At 46.8% G+C, this 20,978-nt stretch overlaps 1 protein-coding gene across 1 annotated transcript in view; it reads left to right on the top strand.

Moving 5' to 3' along the window:
* Positions 1 to 596: 596 nt before the first annotated feature.
* OSMR (oncostatin M receptor) overlaps positions 597 to 20,978 on the top strand; it is a 49,918-nt gene continuing 29,536 nt past the window's right edge. Inside the window, exons 1-2 of the mRNA XM_040977479.1 lie at positions 597 to 664; positions 15,061 to 15,140. Of these exons, the coding sequence (XP_040833413.1) occupies positions 15,074 to 15,140 (67 nt within the window). The 5' untranslated portion in view covers positions 597 to 664; positions 15,061 to 15,073. The remainder of the gene's footprint in view (positions 665 to 15,060; positions 15,141 to 20,978) is intronic.

A 20,978-nucleotide genomic window follows, 5' to 3' on the forward strand; every position in this document is an offset into this window, starting at 1 on the left:
TGTTCATTCTCTTGTCCAATTGGATGTCTGTCCTGCCTCCTCCTCCCTACCAGCCCCCCAGTTTAGTCCAGTAGTACTTCAAAAAAATTAAGCTCATTTTGATGCAGTGAAGTTTGGAAGTGCCTGCACAGTGTTTGGGAGGGCGCGTTCACCCTGAGCCTTGCGCAGTCCTGTAGAGCTGCGAGGTGGCGGCAGGAAACTCGCTCCCCAGCCTGTTGTTGTTGGACAGAGCTGATAGCCAGCTGGAACTGCCTGTCTGCCCACGTCCCTGAGCCCTGTCTCCCTGCTGTGTGACAGAGGCAGCTGTGTGAGAACAGGGCTGGGGTGGCAAGCCGGCGAGGGGTGATCCTTCGTCTGACGCGAGGAAGGAAGGGGTGAGTTTTTTCCTGTGGGAAGCCAGCTGGAGCGCCGGCTGGTTCCCGTCGAAGGAAATCTCAGTGAGTGCCTCACAGGAACAGGAAGCCCCAGCTCTCCTGTCCCCGGGGAGGTGGTCTTTTTTTTTTTTTTAATGATTTATTTGTTTTTATTGGAAAGGCAGATTGACAGATGAGAGGTCGTCCATCCACTGGTTCACTCCCCAGTGGCTGCAATGAGCCGATCTGAAGCCAGAAGCTTCTTCTGGGTCTGCCACTCAGTGCAGTGGGAGTCTCACGGCGCTGGCAAGGTGAGGATTTAGCCACTTGAGCCGTCATGCTGGGCCCAGAAGGTAGTCTTTGTTGAATAAAATGAGATCGTGTGAGAGATTGAAAATCAAAGCAACTAGAATGCAGGAGAAAGGGCCCACCCTCCAAGCCCACGTTCTGCTGTCAAGCAAGGGTCTCTCGGCCGTGGCAGCTGGGTCCTTGGCATCACAGCCATGCTTCTCTCCTCGACGTTCCAGTGGGTCCTTAGCTTCCCTTGACTACAGGCTCTATGGCTGCATTTAATTTATTTTTTTAATTGTTCAGTATGGGGGTGGGTGGGGCCCAGAGGGAAAGTTGCCAGCTGGGCTGCTGGCCTCTCAAATCACCCGGGGTTAACTCCTCCTGATTCTAGCTTCCTACTCATTTGTCACTCTGTGAAGCAGCAAGTTCAAGTTGTTGGGTTCCTGCCACCCACGTGAGAGTGCCAGCTCCTGGAAGCCTGGTTCTGGCTGCTGCAGTCACTTAAGGGGTTAACCAGTTGTGTGTTGGGGGGGCAGGGCGGGGAGGCTTTCTCTGTCTCTCAGGTAAATTAATTAAAAATTCAAAATGTTTAATTTGCTGGGGTGCAACGGGTCAAGCTGTCGCCTGTGAGGCCAGCAACCTGCGTGGACACTGGGTTCAAGTCCTGGGGTTCCCTGCTAATGCACCTGGGAAGGCTGCAGAAGATGGCCAAATTATCTGATCCCTGGCGCCCATGGGAGAAACCCGGGCTCCTGACTTCCCGACCCTGCCCCATCCAGTGTGGCCATTTGGAGAGTGAATCAGTAGATGAAGGAGCTTTCTCTCTCTCTCTCTCTCTCTCTCCCCTTCCCAGTCACTCTGTCACTCTGCTTTGCAAGTAAATAAAGTTCAGTAAGTCACGTTTAAAAAATAAGACTACATCTAATAACTAAATACACATTCATGTAGACAACATAGAAGCCTGTGTTTACCGGTACCAGTCAGAAGTGTAAGTTTGGTACTTGTCATTCCAACTCTTTTTCCTTGACCTTTAAAAAAAATTTTCGTTTCAAAATGTTTGTTACGTAGGTGAGGGGATTGCAGACCCACAGGTCTCTGGGTGGGATGAGAAGGGATGTGGTGGGGAAGGTGTGCGACGGGAAGACCCCACTCTCTCTCCTGTGACCCTCAGTTGGGGGGGAGGCAAATGTCACGTGGCTCCTTGCTGCCCTGTCACAGCAGCGCCAGGGGACAGGGACCCTGACCAGGGAGGAATGTCCTGAGGTGCTACCTGAGTAGTTTCTATTGTACCTTTTCCTTTTCGGTAGATTTACATTATATTACACATGTAAGTTTTTAAATCTGTCTTTTTAAAAAGATTTACATGTTTATATGAAAGACAGTTGCAGAGAACAAGGAAGAGAAAGAGAGAGAGAGAGTGCGTCCATCTGATAGTTCACTCCCCCAATGATTGAGGCTGGTCCAGGTCAAAGCCAGGAGCCTGGAGCTCCAGGTGGGTCTCCCATGGGGGTAACACTTTGGCCATCTTCCACTGCCTTCCCGGGCACATTAACAGGAAGCTGGATTGTAAGTGGGACAGCAGGAACTCAAATAGCGCTCTGATACGGGATCCCAGCATTGTAGACAGAGGCTTAATCTGCCACAAGAAAATTCAAACCCCCAAATCTGTTTTAATTATGTAAATTTTCTATGCTTACTATTGGACACTTTTTTTTTAACCTTTGGAGTCATGGAGGTCTTTCCATGGTGTTATTGATGACCACATGCCATAGCATATACTTGAGCCATCTTTTCCTTTTTAAAAAAATTAGTTATTTTCATTGGGAAAGCAGATTTCTAGATAGAAGGAGAGACAGAGAGAAAGATTTTCCACCTGCTGGTTTACTCCTCAAATCACCACAATGGCAGGAGCTGAGCTGATCCAAAGCCAGGAACCAGGAGCTTCTTCCAGGTGTCCCACTCGAGTGTAGGGTCCCTAGGCTTTGGACCATCCTCAACTGCTTTCCCAGGCTACCAACAGGAAGCTGGATGGGAAGTGGAACAGTCGGGACATGAACTAGCATCCACCCAGGATCCGTGCTAGGAGGTGGAGGAATAGCCAGTTGGGTCCTTGTGCCAGCTCTTCTTTTGAGATTTTTTTACAATTCTGGTAAAATACTAGTAATATATATACACGTAATTTTAATTACATTTTGCTGTTACTACTCCAGTTTGATGCTTCTATGTATATATTAGGCGTTGAGTGAGTTTCCTGCTCTGTCATTGCTCATTGTTCTATGGAGTTGCTATTTCTTACTACTATTTGTTGCAGAAGTAGTGTAGGTATTCTGCCTGTTATAGAGGATGCGAATATTTCTCTTGGCACAGAACACTTTCCCAGTTGTTTCTATGGTGATAAAATACACAGAACGTGATACTTACCCTCTGTATTAGTCAGCTTTTCTTTACCTTCCTAAAATATGTGGGGAACTTTTTAATAAGGGGAGCGCTTATTTAAATTTACGCCATGGAAGTTCACAGTTCAAGATTTGGTGTTCCCTCAGGAGCCCCAAAATCAGCGCAGATAGAGAGACTAATATAGGAGTTTTGAACAGACAGGGAAAAGTCAGCTGGCCTGTAATTTCTCAGCCTGTACCCTACTGGTCAGGCTTCCGCTTTAGCTTTTCCTAGAGCTCACCTGGCAGGCGGTAGAGCTCAGTTATTCCTCACTTGCTAAGTTATTGGGGATTTCTCTGCTCACCTGCCTAAGACTGTTGTACTCTTCAGTTGTTAATATATGGCTTGTTAGAGTTATCACATCGTTTTGATTACCCTAAAATGCATGAAGTTCTGTAAAATTTTGCTTGAATACTATAAACTGTTAGGTTTAGAAAAAGAAGAAGAAAAGATTTGGTGTTCCCATTAGTCTAGTGTCTGGTGGAGTCTGGCCATGGCCAAGTGTGTGTGGAAGAGCAAATCCATGTCCAGCCTGAAAGCCGAGAGGGCGCGGGGACACACCTGCATAGGAGAGAAACCCTGGTGGTGGGGACACTCCAGCCCCACCCCATAACTTCCTAGCAGGCCCACCTAGCAGAGGTCATATTTTTTTAAAAAAAAGATTTATTTATTTTTATTGCAAAGTCAGATATACAGAGAGGAGTAGGGACAGTGAGGAAGATCTTCCGTCTGACAGCTGGAGCTGAACCAATCTGAAGCCAGGAGCCAGGAGCTTCTTCTGGGTCTCCTACGCGGATGCAGGGTTCCAAGGCTTTGGCCCGTCCTTGACTGCTTTCCCAGGCCACAAGCAGGGAGCTGGATGGGAAGTGGGGCTGCTGATATTACAACCAGTGCCCATATGGGATCCCGGCATGTTTAAGGTGAGGATTTTAGCTACTACGCTATCGCACCGGGCCCCAGAGGTCATATTTAAAACATAACCTCTTACCCTTCATCCGTCAGCCATCAGCATAGGACTTTTGGGTTAAAATGTTTGTGTTTGGGGAGCTGAGTGTTGTTTAGGCATTCACACTGTCATACCCATTTGCAAACATGTGTTAGGTACATTCATGCACAGTGCTAGGCAGCCATCACCACCAGCCATCTCCGGAACCCTTTTCTCTAACAAAACCAGACCCTGTAGCCACTGAATACTAACTCTCCACATCCCCTTCCTCGGCTCCTGGCAACCGCCGTCTTACTGCCTGCCTTTTTAAATTTGACTTTTTTTTTTTTTTTTTTTTTTGAAAATCAGATAGAGCAAGAGGAGAGACAGAGAGGCAGATCTTCATTTGCTGGTTCACTCACCAAGCAGCTGCAATGGCCAAAGCTGCACCAGTCCAAAACCAGGAGCCAGGAGCCTCTTCTGGGTCTTCCACACATGGGTGCATACACCCAAGGCTTTGGCTGTTTTTGACTTCTTTCCCAGGCCACAAGCAGGGAGCTAGAGGGGAAGCAGGGCACCGGGATTAGAACCTGTGACCATATGGGATCCCGGTGTGTGCAAAGCGAGGGCTTTAGCTACTAGGCTACCGTAATGGGCCCTAAATTTGACTCTTTTAGGCACCTCATATCAGTAGAATCATATAATATGAGAGTTCATGGAAAAATTGAATTAAAAGAGAAGTGTATTTAAGTGAAGTTTTTGAAATCCGTGCGTAGAAGGGGTCTTCAAACAGCTCCTAGAAGTATGTATTATGAAAAAATGATACTTCTCTCCAAACTTTTCTTTGTGCTAAATTAAACTTTGCCTTTTACTTCTCTTTTTCCATGAAGTTTTGTAAGTATTTTTATACTTAACTTTCTACAGCTGACTTATATCACAGCATATTCTCAGTGTTCATCCCTATTGTAGTAAAAGCCGGAGTTAGAGAGAGGCAGAGATCTTCCTTCCGTCTGTTGGTTTAGTCTCTGATGGCAACAGCCAAGCTGGGCCAGGCTGAAGCCAGGATTCAGGAGCGTCTTCACTGTCTCCCACATGGTTGAGGGGCCCGGGCTCTTGGGTCAGCTTCCACTGTTTCCTCAGGCGCATTGGAGAAGTTAGCTGCACCCATATGGGATCCCAGCATCAAAAGCAGTGGCTTAAGTTGCTGAGCCACAACACTAGCCCTTTGCTTGTGTTTAAGATTGATACTATTCCCTTGCATAGCTTTCACTTTGCTGATCCCTTCATGGTAGTTTTGTCTTTGTCTTTCGCTCTGCAAATTTTCTTGCTTGTTTGTTTGTTGGGTTTAGATTTACAGAGAGGAGATACAGGGAGAAAAAGCTTCTGCCTTCTGGCTCACTCCCCAAATGGTCTCAATGGCCAGCGCTGAGCTAATCTGGAGCCAGGAGCCAGGAGCCAGGAGCTTCTTCCTGGTCTCCCACACGATGCAGGATCCCAAGGCTCTGGGCCATCCTCTTCTGCTTTCTTAGGCCACAAACAGGGTAGTGGGGCAGCTGGGACACAAATCAGCACCCATATGGGATCCTGGCCTTTGCAAGGTGAGGATTTAGCCACTGAGCCATCATGGTGGGCCCTGTACATTTTCTTTTAATACTTTCATTAGTTGGCTTTTATACTTAGCTGTTTGAGACATCAAATCTTGTAAGACCAAAGGTAAAGATATTTCATTTTTATAAGGTTTCAGATGATTGATCTAACACCATTTAGTTAATGGTCCATCCTTTCTCCATCTCCTCTGTTTTATCATAAAATAAATTCCTATTCACACAAGTGCCTGTAAGACTCTATTCTTTTTTTTTTTTTTGCATCTTCTAATACCAATACAACCCTATGTTAACTACTATATGTTTAGTAATATGTTTTTGTATCTATTAATATGTGCTTGCAGTTTTAGTTAAAATTGTTTTAGAGATGGTTTTATGCATTTCTCCTCTCTTATAAACTTTATGACTAGCTTGGCAAGTTTAGCAAAGTGCTGTTGAAATTTTTCTTAGTACTTTTTTTGAGGTTAGAACTCTCAACAGGTTTGTTATTCTTCATTATCCATTTTTGTGTGTGCTGCAAACATTGAGAAAGAAGTGTCAGATAGTGAAGTGTTAGGGTGTGCTGACATGTTCCTTTCAACCTCTTTTTATCCATCATTTTCTCGTTTATGTGGAGATTGAATAGAATCTCTCAGAGCGCTGAAGACTCAGCTAATACCTGCATGTGAGTCACTTGGAAAAGCACCTGGGAGGGAGCCGGCATCCCACGCAGACCAGCTGACATCCTTTTTATATTTCTGTTGCTATACAACTCTGGGATTTGCATGCTGCCTTATTGGAAGTCAGAGCGGCGACTACTGTCCTGTACTTCTACTATACACACACGCACACACACACACACACGCACACACACATACTAATCATTGAGAGTAGCAGTGCTTCTAAATCTTCCATGCGGATCTCGTTGTATGCATATTTTTATTCAGTAGGACTGAGCTGTGGCCTGATCAATTTGCATTTGTAACAGGCTAGCAGGTAACGTCAGTGGTGCTGGTCCTTTGTCCAAGGCAGTGTGTAAGGTTTTGCCCTGTTACCTGAAATTATGTTATTAGTTGATAGTGTTTCTTATGTTTGGTAGACCTTGCAAATTGCTTCCTTTTAACATTATATGCTAAAACAGTTAACTGTAACTGCATCTCTTCCTTTCTCCCTCTCCCTCCCACCCTTCCTCTTTTTTTTTGGGGGGGGGGTGGGTGTGGCGGTTTTTGCAAGATAAAGGGTTAGGAAGAGCGTTAACTCTAACTGTTCGAACTGTGAAATCATGGGAGCCGTTGACTCTGGATTTTTAAAAACCGACGACGTAAGATGAAGACAGTCACGTGTCGTGGTTCTGTCTGAGTAGAAGAGCTACCACCACCAATAGCTTAGCAAATAGAAAAGTGCAAGGCATAAGGAATACTTGGGAAAAGGGAAGTACCGACGAACTCTTGAAAAACACAATGAGCTTCTGCTGATTGAGTGAGTGCCAACTTTTGAGAAGATGTAAGCCTTTCCGTAAGTAAAGCTTCCACACTTCACGGGGCCACTTAGTCTTCCTCGTGAGTAATTTTTAAGAAGTTAGCCAGGGATGGCATGCATACCTCAGTGTGTCCTTCCGTGAGGAGGGGACAGCACTACACTTGCTAGGACATCCTTAACACCTCCTTTGGTCCCCCTCCAGCACCCAAGAAACAGGAGCCTCTCTCAGATCTGTTTAATAGTCATGGATTGGATTAACAAAACAGCATCAGCTGCGTTAGTCCTGGTGTGGTACGCGGCTCACATGTGAAAATACAGGCATGCAGTGGTTTGAAGATGATGAACACCCCACAAATTCCTGCAGGAATGTAAGCCCCAAAGTCTCATGTTGTTGATTAGACGAGGGTGGAAGTCCTGCCGCGGCGCTGCCAGCAACATGACTGTCACATAGGTGAGTCTCAGATTTTGTACCTGCAGAATTGTGAATCAAAATAAATCCCTTTGCTTCCTGAAGTCAGCCTCCCGAGATACTTCGTTAGAATAACAAAACCTGACTAATGTAATGGAACCACCACTGATTTTGTAAGCCTGGACCCAGTATATTTGAAACACGCACAGTGTATTAAAGAATGTTTTATGTTGCTGTAGAATTAAGTAACCAGAGGGAAATTATTTGAGATGCTCCTTAGGCTGCCCGTCTCCCTGCCCCCAGGCCAGCTCTGAATTGTTGTTGTTGGGAGGGTAGAGCCGTCTTTGGCACCAGTTTTGAGCTTTTAAGCACAAGAGAGTAAAACAAACCCCAGAGGTTTACTGGAATATCCTTGTAAGAGACAGAGCCGGGAAAGTAGGTTCCACACATTACAGGGGTCCGGAGTCCAGAGGCCTAGGTGGGCTGTTGCCTGGGGGCAGTTTGGGCCCATGGGGCTGCACCTGGAGGCTGGCTGGCAGCTGTGCTGAGTTGAGCTCCACTTGCTGGTCAGTGAGTTCCTGGGATGTGAGTTCACGGCTCTGTGGTTGTCAGAGAAAGGATCCTTCGGGGCGGTGGGCTTTATTTGCGCTAAGTCTTTCTCCACCACCCATATTCTGGTGATTGTTCCAGTACCAACTGGTGGAGAAAAATAACATCTTCTCAAATGTCCTGAAGTGTCACCATCAGCAGGTAGTAAATTGTTGATTGTTTGAGGGTTCTGAGCATGTCTTGGGTTAAGAATTTCCATTTCTTCCATTGGCTTCACTTGTCGCTTTAACACCTGACTTTAATCTTAGCTGATAATCACAAATTCCAGAGCCCTTTAAGGAAACATTGCTTAAAAAAAAAAGAAAAAAAAAAAACAAACCAAAACCAAACCAAACCTCAGTTGTGCATGAGCTAATTCAGTGCCATAAATCAGGATTTATGTGGAAGCAGCAGCCTTTACCCACTGGACAGGCTTCAAGCGGGGAAATACTGCACGCTGCTGGGAGTGTGCGTTTAAGGGAGACAGGAACCAGACTACAGCCTTGTGGGTAATTAACTCCAGGCTGAGTCAGGCAGGCTTCTAAATGGGGGGCGGCCTGGGAAGGCAGCCGAGGCTCCCGCACCCGCCGTCCATCCGTCGGGGAGGCTCCTGGCTCCGGATCCACTCAGCTCCGGCCACCGTGGCCATTTGGGGAGTGACCTGGTGCAGGGTAAGAATTGTGACCTTTCACAAAATGAGTATAAACAAACGCTTTTTAAAAACCGTTCAGGAAGAAATGAGAACAGCTGAGGCCGAGAATCACGAGCCGTGTCCAGGCAGGAAGGGCGCGCGGTGGTTTCACAAACGCTCACACCCCAGCGCCCCGGCTGCCGCTTTCTGTAAGCCGCGATTTACATAGGACTTGCATCACCGTGTCACCCAGCGAGTTTTGAAGAATTTGGCAACAGGCCCACGTTTTGGGGAAGCCGGTGAGTCTCCTACGCTGCTTCTCACGAGGTTCAGCTTTGGTGGGGAGCCCTCCCAGGAAGAAGTCGGGACGGAATGAGAAGTGCTGGGGAAGAGGGGTGACTCCCTCACCCTGGTAACTTAGGGAGGTCTGGCAGGTGCACCCGGCAGCTCTCTTTTCCTTTCCCTTTCTTTTGTTCTTTTCTTTAGAGAAGGACTGTCAGGGAGCCCATTCATTAGGGACAACTGGCCACAGAGCGGCAGGAAAGGGAAACTGTTTTTATCAAATAAAATAGAAAGTGATACCGAGAGAAAGTTGCTTCACAGGCTTTGATTTTTTTGTATGTGGTTTTGTTGTTGTTTGGTTTTGTTTTTAATTCTTGAGGTTCTTTCCTGGGCTGACCCTAGGGAATAAGAGCCAGACCTGTTCCCTTCTCTGCTGGCTGGAATGCCTGACCTGGCTGGGAATGTGGGGATCAGGAAGCTTGCAGGAGCTGGGGACGCAGGGGAAGGGATTCTGTGGTGCAGGCAGGAAAGGCACCAAAGCTTTTTTTTTTTTTTCTCCTAGTGCATATTTTGCCATCTCTCATTTCCCTGACTTCCTTTGTTTACTGGAGATTAGAAGTGGCCTTGCTTCCAGGGTCATGGAGCACCCTGGAGAGAGAACGCATGCGGGAGGGGTGAAGAGCGTGGAGGTCAGGGGTCGGGGGTCAGCAGTTTGGCTGTGGAAGACACCCAAACAATCCTAGCACACACACCCTGAGCAGACCGAGAACCTAACAGGTGCTGGCAGCCAGAGCCCCAGTCCCCTACGCACAGCCAAGCCCCATTCTTGGGTAGATCTGGGAAGATCTTGGCATAGTCTGGCATTTGTGAAGGCATGGTGCCCCGTAGACTGGCGAGTACCCCCAGAAGGCTGGGCATGGCCCTCCCCTCTTAGCTGACTATAGTCCCTGTCCTGGTAGCCATCTGGTCCTGTGGGTTAAATGCTGCGCAGGTGTGCCAGGGATGCTGGGGATCAAACCTCAGCTGCCTGTGAGGTCCTGATCATGATCTAGCCAGCTGCTTCTAGCATCCCTTGGAGACTAGAGGATAGCAACTCAGCGCAGTGGCCATGCCACACTCGCGGAGTACTTGCTCTGCTTACCCAGGAGTGGGACTTTTGTGCTGTGAGGGGCTCAGACCAAAACTCTACAGCCGTCTATCACGTGACTTCTCTTACCACCTGTATTTGTTAGCCGCATCTTTAGTCTGTCCCAAGAAACGCACTGTTACAGCCTCCGCTGCTGGCTCCTGGCCCAGACCCCCTCATCCTCTCCTGGTCTACTGCTTTAAGCCCACTTCTTGGCCTTCAGTCTTGGCATTTCAGGGTTGTGTTCCCTTCTACTGAAGGCTTCTGGGGCTCCCGACTGTCCAGAGTGGAGACCTGGGCTTTGCCTGCTCACTGTGCTCTGCCTGGCCTGCGGCCCTCTCACCCGGCAGGGCTCCGTTCTGCTCACACACTCTAGCCACATGGCTCCTTGTTCTTGGCATGTGCCCTGTGCTCTCCCGCTTCAGACATGTGCACCACTGCCCACTGCTCTGGGCTTTCCAGTGTGTGAGCTGGGATGTTCCTGGGAAGCAAGTGGCACAGTCCCAAAAGCACACTTGGGGAAGGTTGACCTAGAAGATGTGCAGTCCCTGGGGCTTGAAAGTGGCTGACCCAGAGCTCTTTGTGATTGAGTTTGTTCGTTTGGGAAAGGAGTAAGAAGGAAAAAAAGAGGCAGAGACTAAATATATGTATTTATTTTTGTTGGAAAGGCAGATTAGATTAATGGAAAGAAGGAGAGAAAAGAGAGAAAGATCTGCCAGCCAGTACACTCCCTGAATGGCAACAATGGCCAGAATTGAGCTAATCCAAAGCCAGGAACTGGAAGCCTCTTCCGGGTTTCCCATGTGGTGTAGGGTCCCAAGACTTTAGGCCATTCTCTACTGCTTTCCCAGATCGTGAGCAGAGAGCTGGATGGGAAGTGGAGCTGTTGGAACATGAACCAGCCAGCACCCATATGGGATGCTGGTGCTCACAAGGTGAGGATTTGGCCATTGAGCCATTGTTCCAGGTTCAGTTGAGATCTTTCATCTTGCTGGTTCACACCATACATGCTTACAGTACCTGGGGCTGGACCATGCCCAAAGCAGCAATGTGAAACTCTATCCAGGTCCCCCATGTGGATGGCAGAGACTCAAATATTTGAGTCACCATTGCTCCCTTCTAGCAGGGAGCTAGAAGTTGGAGCTAGAAGTTGGAGCAGAGCTGGGATTTGAACCCGAGCACACTGTGGAACATGCCAGTGCAACGGTACCTGAACCACCAGGCAAAACCCCTGGCCTCTGTTCACACAGTGCTGTCTCTTGAGATGTTCCAGCTGTCGGTTCCCACTTCGCAAGTGTTGGGGATGTTTTGTTGATTTTTAAAAAAGGTACTAATTTATTTTGAAAGTGGGTAACAGAGAGGGAGAGACAAGAAATCTTCCACTCTCTGTTCCATTCCACAGAAGGCCCCGTCAGCCAGTGTTAGGTAGGCCACGTCTCTCGTGTGGGTGGCAGGGGTGTGAGCACTTGGGCCGTGTTGTGCCTCTTTCCCAGGCTATCTGGCAGCAAGCTGGATTGGGAGTAGACCAGCCAGAACTCGGATTGGCTTTACCTGCCCCACCATAAGGCTGTCTCCCATTACTTAACTTTCTGTGGAGGATCAGACATCAGCCAGGACCTTTCATGGTCGTGTTCCCAGGGATGGTCTGGGGCTGAAACCTCAAGGGTGGCAGTTGTCTGGTTACACATGCACGCCTGGAAGTGTAACAGTCACTTCGCTCCTGTGCAGGCAGTGACCCTCCCTCTCCATCCTCCCCCACCCCATGTCACCACGTGGTGCCGAGCGGAACTGATGTCAGGAGGAATAGGAAATCCAAATGGCTGCTGGTAGGGCAGGCACTCCAGACAGGATATCCTGATGATTCTCCAAGATTCTCCCAAAATTCCCAAACCGTGGTGTTTGTAGGGTTTTGTTTGTTTGGGGTAAGCATTTGTATTTTTCCCCCCATTGTATCACATGACAATTTTGTTCTGTGATTTTGGTTACCCTTAAATAGTAGGTGGCTACTAATCTACTGTTCTGTCCCTGCGACTTGTTCAACTTTTACAACATCCAGAATGTTTGTGAAAAAGCCACAGGTGGGGAAACATTTTAGGTAGTTGTTTTACAAAATGTACGTTTGGCCACGTGCATGTCACCCTCTGAGTCCCCTGCTTCCACGCGAATGGGGTGAGTCCCTTGTTGTGGTGGCAGCCTGTGTGCGCTGCTTGGGAGGTGTGAGTGAGGGGCGTGCTGCCCGGTGCCTGTGCACTGCAAGAGAAGGGGTCGCCACGGTGAGAACTGCGAGCTTCACTCGGGGCGCTTTCCCTCACCTCGCCCCTGATTCCGAGCAGACACTGTCTCTGTTTGTCCCGTTTGTCTGTAAAATACTAATTCTATACTACATGTGGGCAGTCAACACCGACGACCTGGGCCACTGTCGTCGTATTGATGAGATCCAGAAGCAAACCTTGGCTTTGGATGAAGCGTGCCTATGCTGAGTCAGAGTTTGGAGTAGAGAAGTGAAATGCGGTTTCCCGTGACCAACACTTGTTAGGAAGAACAGACTTGCTGCACACTCTGCCCTCATCCTGCCCCGAGCTCAGAGCAGCTTGGTGAATCACCGAGGCCCTTTGACCCGTGGTTTCCAGCTCTCTCCCGAGGCACGCGTAGCTGGAGATGACTGCTTTCCACTTTATATTTTCTCAAGTATTTGAGGGACACAGATAGAAGCAGGTAGAGAGGAAAAGCGCCCATCTGCTGGTTCACTTCCCCAATGCCCACGAGCCAGGACTTGATTGGGCCGAAGTCGGGAACCAGGAACTTAATCTGAGTCTGCCATGTGGGTGATAGCAGCACAGTTGCTTCGGCCACTGCTGCTTACCCCGGTCTGCAGTGACCGGAAGCTGGGACCTGGGAGACAGAGGCGGCATCTCAATCAACTTTGTAACTACCAGGCCAAATGCCTGCCTCCAGAAATTACTTTGAATAATGAAAAGTAAATCTAGCGTGGGTAGGTAGACTATGCTAACTGGGTCTGAGTGAAACTTGGGAGGGGAGAATTCGGTCAATGACCTAGGAATTTACAACTAGGTAGGGTAGGTTATGTGGCACCCTAGGGTGACTTCTGCTATTTCCAGCACTGCAGAATTCCCCAATGGCTGTAAGATTTTAAGTGCTCTCTTATCACAAAGAAAGAGGAAATGTTGGAAATGTTGGAGATGCTAACCACTTTGTCTCGATCTTTGCGCAATGGATACTTCTGTTGAAACCTCATGCCTTACTATATTCAAATACTTGCCAATCAAAAGTAAAATCAGAAAGAAAAAATGTTAACGAGGGACATAGAAGACACTTCCCAACCCCATCCCAAGTAACTTAATTTCTTAAAAAATAAACTTATTTTTATTTCAGTTTTGCACAAAACTTTTTGAAGTACCCTCGTATAAGCAATTCCAAACGATTTTTTATTAGCGTATCCATGGATATAGCAACATAGCTGAGGCAGGCTGAGTTTCTTATACTTTCTAGGTGTTGGGACAAGTACAACAGGCATAGAAGTGGTCTGCTTTTTTTGACAAACGAAATAAGGACATGTAGGAGTTGACACTCCTGCACCTGTTACTGTTGTATAGATAAGCACCGTTTATATTACTTCAGGTACTTCAAAGTAGTAAACTGAGAAATTCAGCTTGTCTTTCACCTGATTGATAAACTCAGTTTAAACTCTCAGAGTAGTTTGCTGAGAACATATTATTTCATGTAATAGTTTCTTACAAATATTTGCTTGTGCGTGTATTCATTTAAGTGGCAGAGAGCTTCCCAAGTACTTAATTGAAATACAGTGTACTTGCCAAGCAATGCACAGAAGTATAAAAATCAGGGAGTGTCTTGTCCTCTGATCTCTCTCACGACCATTGCCCAAGTTAAGGCCACGACATTCCTGGGAACCCAAGAGTTCTGACTGTCCTGTCTCCATCTGTTTCTCTTCTTCTTAATGTGAAGAAGAATAATCCTTTGTCATTTACATGGTATGATTTAGTGAAGTCATGTTTAGATAACTGTACCAAATGATATGACGTGTGTATAATTTTTACATACTACTGACTGTGACAAATACTAGAATCCACATGTTTGTTCTGAGAACAGCTTTCTTCACTTAGCATAGTAACCTCCAATTCTATCCGCTTTGTTGCGAATGTCAGGATATTATTTTTATACATACCACAGACTGTTTAATCATAGTTTATGGACGTGTAGGTTGATTTCAAGTCTTAGTGAATGTGCATTGAGCTGCTATGAACATGGGAGTGCAGTATCTCTTTGACATGCTACTTTCATTTCGTGTGGATACATTAAAACCAAAGTGATGTATTACTTCATCCCAGGTAAAATATCATCCAAATATTTTAAAAAATGGTGGGGCACATGTAGAGAAAGAGGTTCCCTACAACGCTGTTGTTCAGAATGCAGATTGGTACAACCATTATGGAAGACAGTATGGAGATTTCTCACAAAACTAAAAGTAGTTTTGCCATTTGACCTGATCATTTAAATTGACCACTGTGCACCAGCACCAGGCCTCAGGGACTGTGACCGTCAAGCATCCGATGCTCTCGGCCTGGCTGGGCTGTGCTGGCCTCGGCTGGAGCTGAGCCTGGTTTGCTTGCTCTTCTCCTTGCTCCCATAGGGTGACCCAGACCTGCCCTAGGACATCCAAGATGGAAACACACAGAGTCCCCGTGGGGCCCTGGCTGTCCCTGGCACCGTCTGCCACACCACAGTTAGCAGTGGAAGACTCACATGGGGCAGGGACCGTAACTTTTCCTGTGCAGGGAGGGACTCCAAAACCAATGACAGGCAGTCCAGGGAGGGGAGAGAAATGGGGGGTGTCAGTGCCATTCTCTGTCCTTGTTGACTCTGGGAAGCCTGCTAGGCGTGTCAGTAAAATGTCCCTTCTCTGTAACTTCTTTTTCAGAAAGCCAGAAGCAATGGCTGTCCTCTCAGCCTGGCAGACAACATTCCTCTTGCTTTCCTTGAGGACGATCCAAAGTGAAGGTAAGTAGTGGGAAGGGGAGTACTGAACGCAGTCATGCAGCGGCCAAAATGAAGTGATTGGTGCCTTGGGGAAAGGAGAAGGGACTCCTCCTGTGAGTGTTGATGAGCAGCCCACGTGGGGACACCTGCCATGACTGTATTGTGGCTTCAGTGATTCAGATGGGTTGTTTTCAAAAACTGCCACTCAACTTCAGTCGTGGCATGATGGACTGATGACTGTTCATGAAGGACCACCCGTGGCAATACTAGAGGAGATCGGTGTGGGTTGAGGGGAGGAGGGACAGGAAATGCCAGAACCCATGGAATTTATGAAACAATAGTAAAAATTGGGCCTGGTGCAGTAGCGTAGTGGCTAAAGTCCTCGCTTTGAATATACCAGGATCCCATACGGGCACAGGTTCTAATCCTGGCTGTTCCACTTCCCATCCAGCTCTCTGCTTGTGGCCTGGGAAAGCAGTTAAGGATGGCTCAAAGCCTTGGGATCCTGCACCCATGTGGGAGACCCAGAAGAGGCTCCTGGTTCCTGGCTTTGGATTGGCTCAGCTCCAGCCATTGCGGCTGTTTGGGGAATGAATCAGTGGACAGATCTTCCTCTCTGTCTCTCCTCTCTCTGTATATCTGACTTTCAATAAAAATAAATAAATCTTTTAAAAATAATGAAAAAACATTTAAAAGGGAAGAAAAACCACCAATTAAAGCTGACTCGTCATCCCAGGCCACTGGTCTTTGTGGCAGCTCTGAGGGGTCTGTTGAACTGCGTGACTGACTGATTTCATCAAGGTCATGGCTAGAGCAGTTCCTTGTGCACCTGCTGAGCAGACACAGGCTACGCCGGAGCAGTGTTGATCACAGCTTAGAACAGGTGCTGATGGGCCTCAGCTGCGCTCACGGAGCTGCGGACACCGCAGGGGTCTGTGAACAGTGAAAGCCACGCCAAGGCTCCTCGCGATCCTGTGCTGAATGCTGTCTAGAGATAAACAGTGGTTTTCATTTACCCATTTCATAAGAGAGGGTGTTTTGAAATAACAGCTTTGTGGCTAAGGCAAGAATTCAATACTGTTAAAGTATTTATGGGTTTGTCGATCACTAGTTTGAACCTATTTGAAGTAGGTTTTTGGACTAGAGCGGGTGGCTTGTAAATTGTCACTTTCATCTAGCTTGTACATGTTTACATTGTCCTATTTTCCCCCTCTGTACTTTGTATCTTTTTTTAAAAAGATTTATCTATTTTTATTGGAAAAGCAGATCTAGAGAGAGGAGAGACAGAGAGGAAGATCTTCCATCTGTTAATTCACTCCCCAAGTGGCCACAGCAGCCTCAGCTGAGCCGATCCGAAGTCAGGAACCAGAAGCCTCTTCCAGGTCTCCCACACAGGTGCAGGGTCTCAAGGCTTGGGTCCGTCCTCGACTGCTTTCCCGGGCCACAGGCAGGGAGCTGGAAGGGAAGTGGGGTACAGGGAAACGAACCAGCACCCAGTTGGGATCCCAGCACACATACAATGTGAGGACTTTAGCCACTAGGCTGCTGTGTTAGGCCTGCTTTGTATTATCTTGGCAACAGAGTACAGATGTAACCCCTCCAGTTTCCTGCCTACGGATTCATTAACATCTTGCAGGGAGTTAGAACATCTCTTGTTTACTCTTAAAATTATATGAAAAAGTATTTGGGAAGAGAGGGAGATTTTGCTCTGCTCATGGCTCAGTTCCGGGATACGTTTGAAGTCTGGGTTTATCTTAGATTTAGGGTTTGTAGAGAGATGCTGCTTGCGGTTTCTTACGTTGCAGCCTGCTTCCAGGTCGAAAGGTGTGACATAGAGTGAATTACATGTTGTCTGTGGGTGTCTCGCAGTCTATCTCACCTGCCAACATCTAAGTGTGATGCCACGGAGCTGAGTGAGTGGGCAGCCAGTACGCTAAGCATGCTTAGGCCAGGCCACACGTCCTGATTTTCGGTCAGACCCAGTGCCCCCAAACCAAGCTTTCCTGGAAGTCCCAAGCAGAACTCCAAGCCTTAGGCACGTTTCCCTAGGGATGTCTCATTGTCTTATCCAACAACTCGTCACTGCGTAGAACTCTTGGTGCTCAGAGCGCGCTCTGCTGCCCACCCAGACTTGTGCTGCCCACCTTTTGTTTCCCTCTGGCGACGTGCGCTTCCCTCCTGGTCTCTTCATCCCTCTTCCTTTGGCCTCCAGCTTTCTCTGCCTCGCACACCTGCCTTGATTGACGGTCCTTTGTCTTCACTCGCACAGTTTGGATTTCTTGTCTCGCTGTCTGTTGCGTCTGCCCAAATATCTACCAAACCTGCATCCAAACACTACTTGGCTTACGACTCAGTCCGACCAGTGGGATTCAGGCCTGGGGATCTATTTGGAATCTCCAGATCTGACTTCCCCTCATTGGTATGACAGAACCAGCACTCTTCATTAACCCTGGGCCCGTGTTTCCATCAAGCAGAGACAAGCTGGTCACATTTTGCTGTTATTTTTCCCACTTTGGATGTGCAGATATCTACAGGTTTAAAAAAAAGATAAGTTATACTCTGTTTTTATCAGGAGGACTGATGTCTTTTTTTTTTGGTTGCTTCATACAACATAGGATGAGTGTTTCCCACTGATAGTACAGGTTCTTCTAGAAATAACATGATATTTAATTGTCCCGTGATCTCCCTTCTGATGACTGGGCCATGATTTCATTCCTCAAGTCATGTCAGGGCAGTCAGGAACAGGGCGGGCAAGGATATGTAGAGCCTGTAATTCAGTCCAGGTCAGTCTTTGGCCTTCTTGGCACACTCCAGCGTTACAAAGATTGCTGGACGGGAATCCAGGAGCAGCGCCCTGGTTCAGTGTGGGTTCAAGGTGTATTGCCTCGCCTTGACAAAATCACTTCCTGATTTTTTTGTTGTTTTGTTTTGTTAAACCTCAACTCCCTCAGCTGAAAATGAATGCAATTGGATTAAGTAAGCTTTGGCGTCCCTTTGCTTTCTTGACTTGGCACGTCTCACTGTTTCCCAAGGAAGTCCTGGATCGCCTTTGACCCAATTATTTCTGACTACTATTACTCAAGTATTTAAATCATTCAGTTATTGTTGATACCATGTGCTGTACCAAGACTTTGCTTTTATTGAAAGCAACATGGGAGAGCTTTCTAGATCTTCCGAAGTGAAATTCAGACCAGTAATGATAACTCATTTGTTTAGCAGCCGATACTTGAAGGTCTGATGTGACTGATGTGTCAGTAGGGTTGGTTTCACTGAGCTGCCCTAGTCATACCTTGTTTAGCTCACCTACTGAAGACAAACCAGAAATGAGACAGGAGTGGGACAGTATTGACATTCTGAAGTTTCATAGAGTTGCCTAGATCTCTTTTGTGTGTATGTGTTTTCTTTTTCTTTCATTTTGTTTTAATTTTATGTTACAATTCCATAGGATCTGGGGCTTCTCCCCCTGTATTCCCACCTCCGACTGACTTTCCCCATATTATTACAGTAGTATAGTCTTTCAAAAGGAGTCATGATTCCATGAGTCTGTTATTTAAGTCTGCCCCAACGTTGCTGGTGCAGGCAGTGTCAGACAGCCCAGCATCCCATTGTCTGGATATGTCCAACAGTTTCACTGGGAGTCCATCTTTAATTTGGAAGCAGGGATGCATATTGCATTGTGTCTTCACATCTGGATATGGTAGTCTCTACTTCACAATCACTATACATTCCCTTAAATGAGAAGCCACAAAACAAAGTCAGCAACACGTACAAGTTAAAACAACCACCACCACAACAGCAAAATTACAGCACCACGGAGTCGGTAAAGTGTGCCACTGAATAAAGCGATGTGTGGGTAACAAAAAGAAAACACAAAAGACTCTTGAGTAATATGATGCCACGGTGCCATCCATGAGCCAGCAATGAATTAAACAAGAGAAAAGAAACCATTTGGAAGAAATGAAAATGGAATAAGAAACATCAAAATGCATGGGATGCAGCAAAAAGCAGTATGGAAAGGGTGTTTGAGCTTACAATTTACACGATGCTTCCTTATATTAGAGAACATATGAGATTTGTCCTTTTGTGATTGACTTATTTCACTGAGCATAATGGTCTGTAGTTGGGATCATCTAGTTGCAAATGGTATGATTTCATTCTTTTTAATGGCTGAGTAATATTCCCTGGAGTAGATGTACCACAGTTTCTTTAGTCACTCCTCTTTGGACAGGCATCTGGATTGTTTCCATGTCTTTGCTGTTGTAGATTGTCCTGCTGTAAATATAGAATTACAGATCCCCTTCTCATATGCAGTTTTCATTTCCCTTGCATATATTCCTAGGAGCAGGATAGCTGGGTCATATGGCAGGTTGATTTGCAATTCTCTAAGCACTCCCCGTACTGATTTCCACAGTGGTTGTACCAGCCTGCACTCCCACCAGCAGTGAAGGAGGGTGCCTTTCTCCCCACATCCACACCAGTAGATATTGTTAGTAGAGTTCTGAACGAAGGCCAGGCTCGCTGGGGTTAGGTGGAACCTCAATGTGCTCTTCATTTGTATCTCCCTGACGACTAGGAAGCCTGAGCATCTTGTCATATGTCTGTCATTTGAATCTGTTCTCTTGACAAATGTCTGTTCATTTCCTTTGCCTGGCCTAGATCTCTTAAAGGTGTATTTCCTTTTCAGATATAACATTTTGTGATTCTAAAGTACATAACATGTTTCGAAAGAATATTTACTTAATACAGAAAAGTATAAAGAAGAAAACTAAAACCTCTCAAGTTGCCACTCAGAAATAATGATTAATATTTCAGTTGTATGTCATTTTATACAACATATACTTAAGTATATTTATAAATATACATGTTATAAAGTATGTATGTAAGTATATTACATATATATTTAATGGAGTACATAATACATTTTTAAGAAGCTGTGAAGAATTTCAAGGGAAAAAATGTGACTTAAATTTAGCACAGGTGTTGATAAGGTTGTAGGGCCCTAATTTCTGTATCTGGATGTTTTTATCACAGTCTTGTATATCTGAACTTGTTTTTCTCTTGAGGGGACAGCCATGTAGCTTTGCCTATAGTGCTCAGCCTCCCAGCGCCTCAGTGTTCATGTACGTTAAAAGCTTGCATCCTGCTGTGGGCAGTGCCCGTGAGATGCCACCAGTGCAGCACTGGCACTGCTCTGGAAGTGCATGCGCTGGTTTGGTACTGCTCACTGTCACCTCTCCGTGGGAGCATGGCACAGGGACCACGGCAGCTTGGAGGGGCAGTTGCTTCTGCTTTTGCTGCAGGAGGAGACGCTCGGTCGCCTGCAGAGCTTCGTGGGCGTGGGCTGCAGATGGCCAGGGCACGTTGCCGTTGGCAGTGGATGCTCACAGGCTGCTGCCTGAGTGCCGGAGGTAGCACATACCAGTTGGCTGGGTGTAAGCTCAGTCCATGTGTAGTTTTCAGCCGTGGAGAGGTTTTGTTTGTTTGTTTTAACTCTGTTATACACTCTGAAAGTCTGATTCCTGTGAGCTTGACATGTCTCTCGAACTACATTCTTTGCTTTAGGACATTGTCACAAGTATCTGTTTTGCACCGAGTGTCTAGCATATTTCTGGTCTCATTCAAAGGGTTAAGTAAATTTATGCTGCGGATTTATTTACTTATTATTGGAAAGTCAGATATACAAAGAGAAGAAACAGAGAGGAAGATCTTCCATCTGCTGATTCACTCCCCAAGTGGCCTCAATGGCCAGAGTTGAGTCAATCCGAAGCCAGGAGCCAGGAGTTTCCACTGGGTCTCCCATGTGGGCACAGGGTCCCAAGGCTTTGAGCTGTCCTCAGCTGCTTTCCCAGGTCACAGGCA

This window comes from Ochotona curzoniae, unplaced genomic scaffold, assembly GCF_017591425.1.
Source record: "Ochotona curzoniae isolate NIBS_2020 unplaced genomic scaffold, NIBS_Ocur_1.0 contig_2754, whole genome shotgun sequence".
NCBI classification, from domain to species: Eukaryota; Metazoa; Chordata; class Mammalia; order Lagomorpha; family Ochotonidae; genus Ochotona; species Ochotona curzoniae.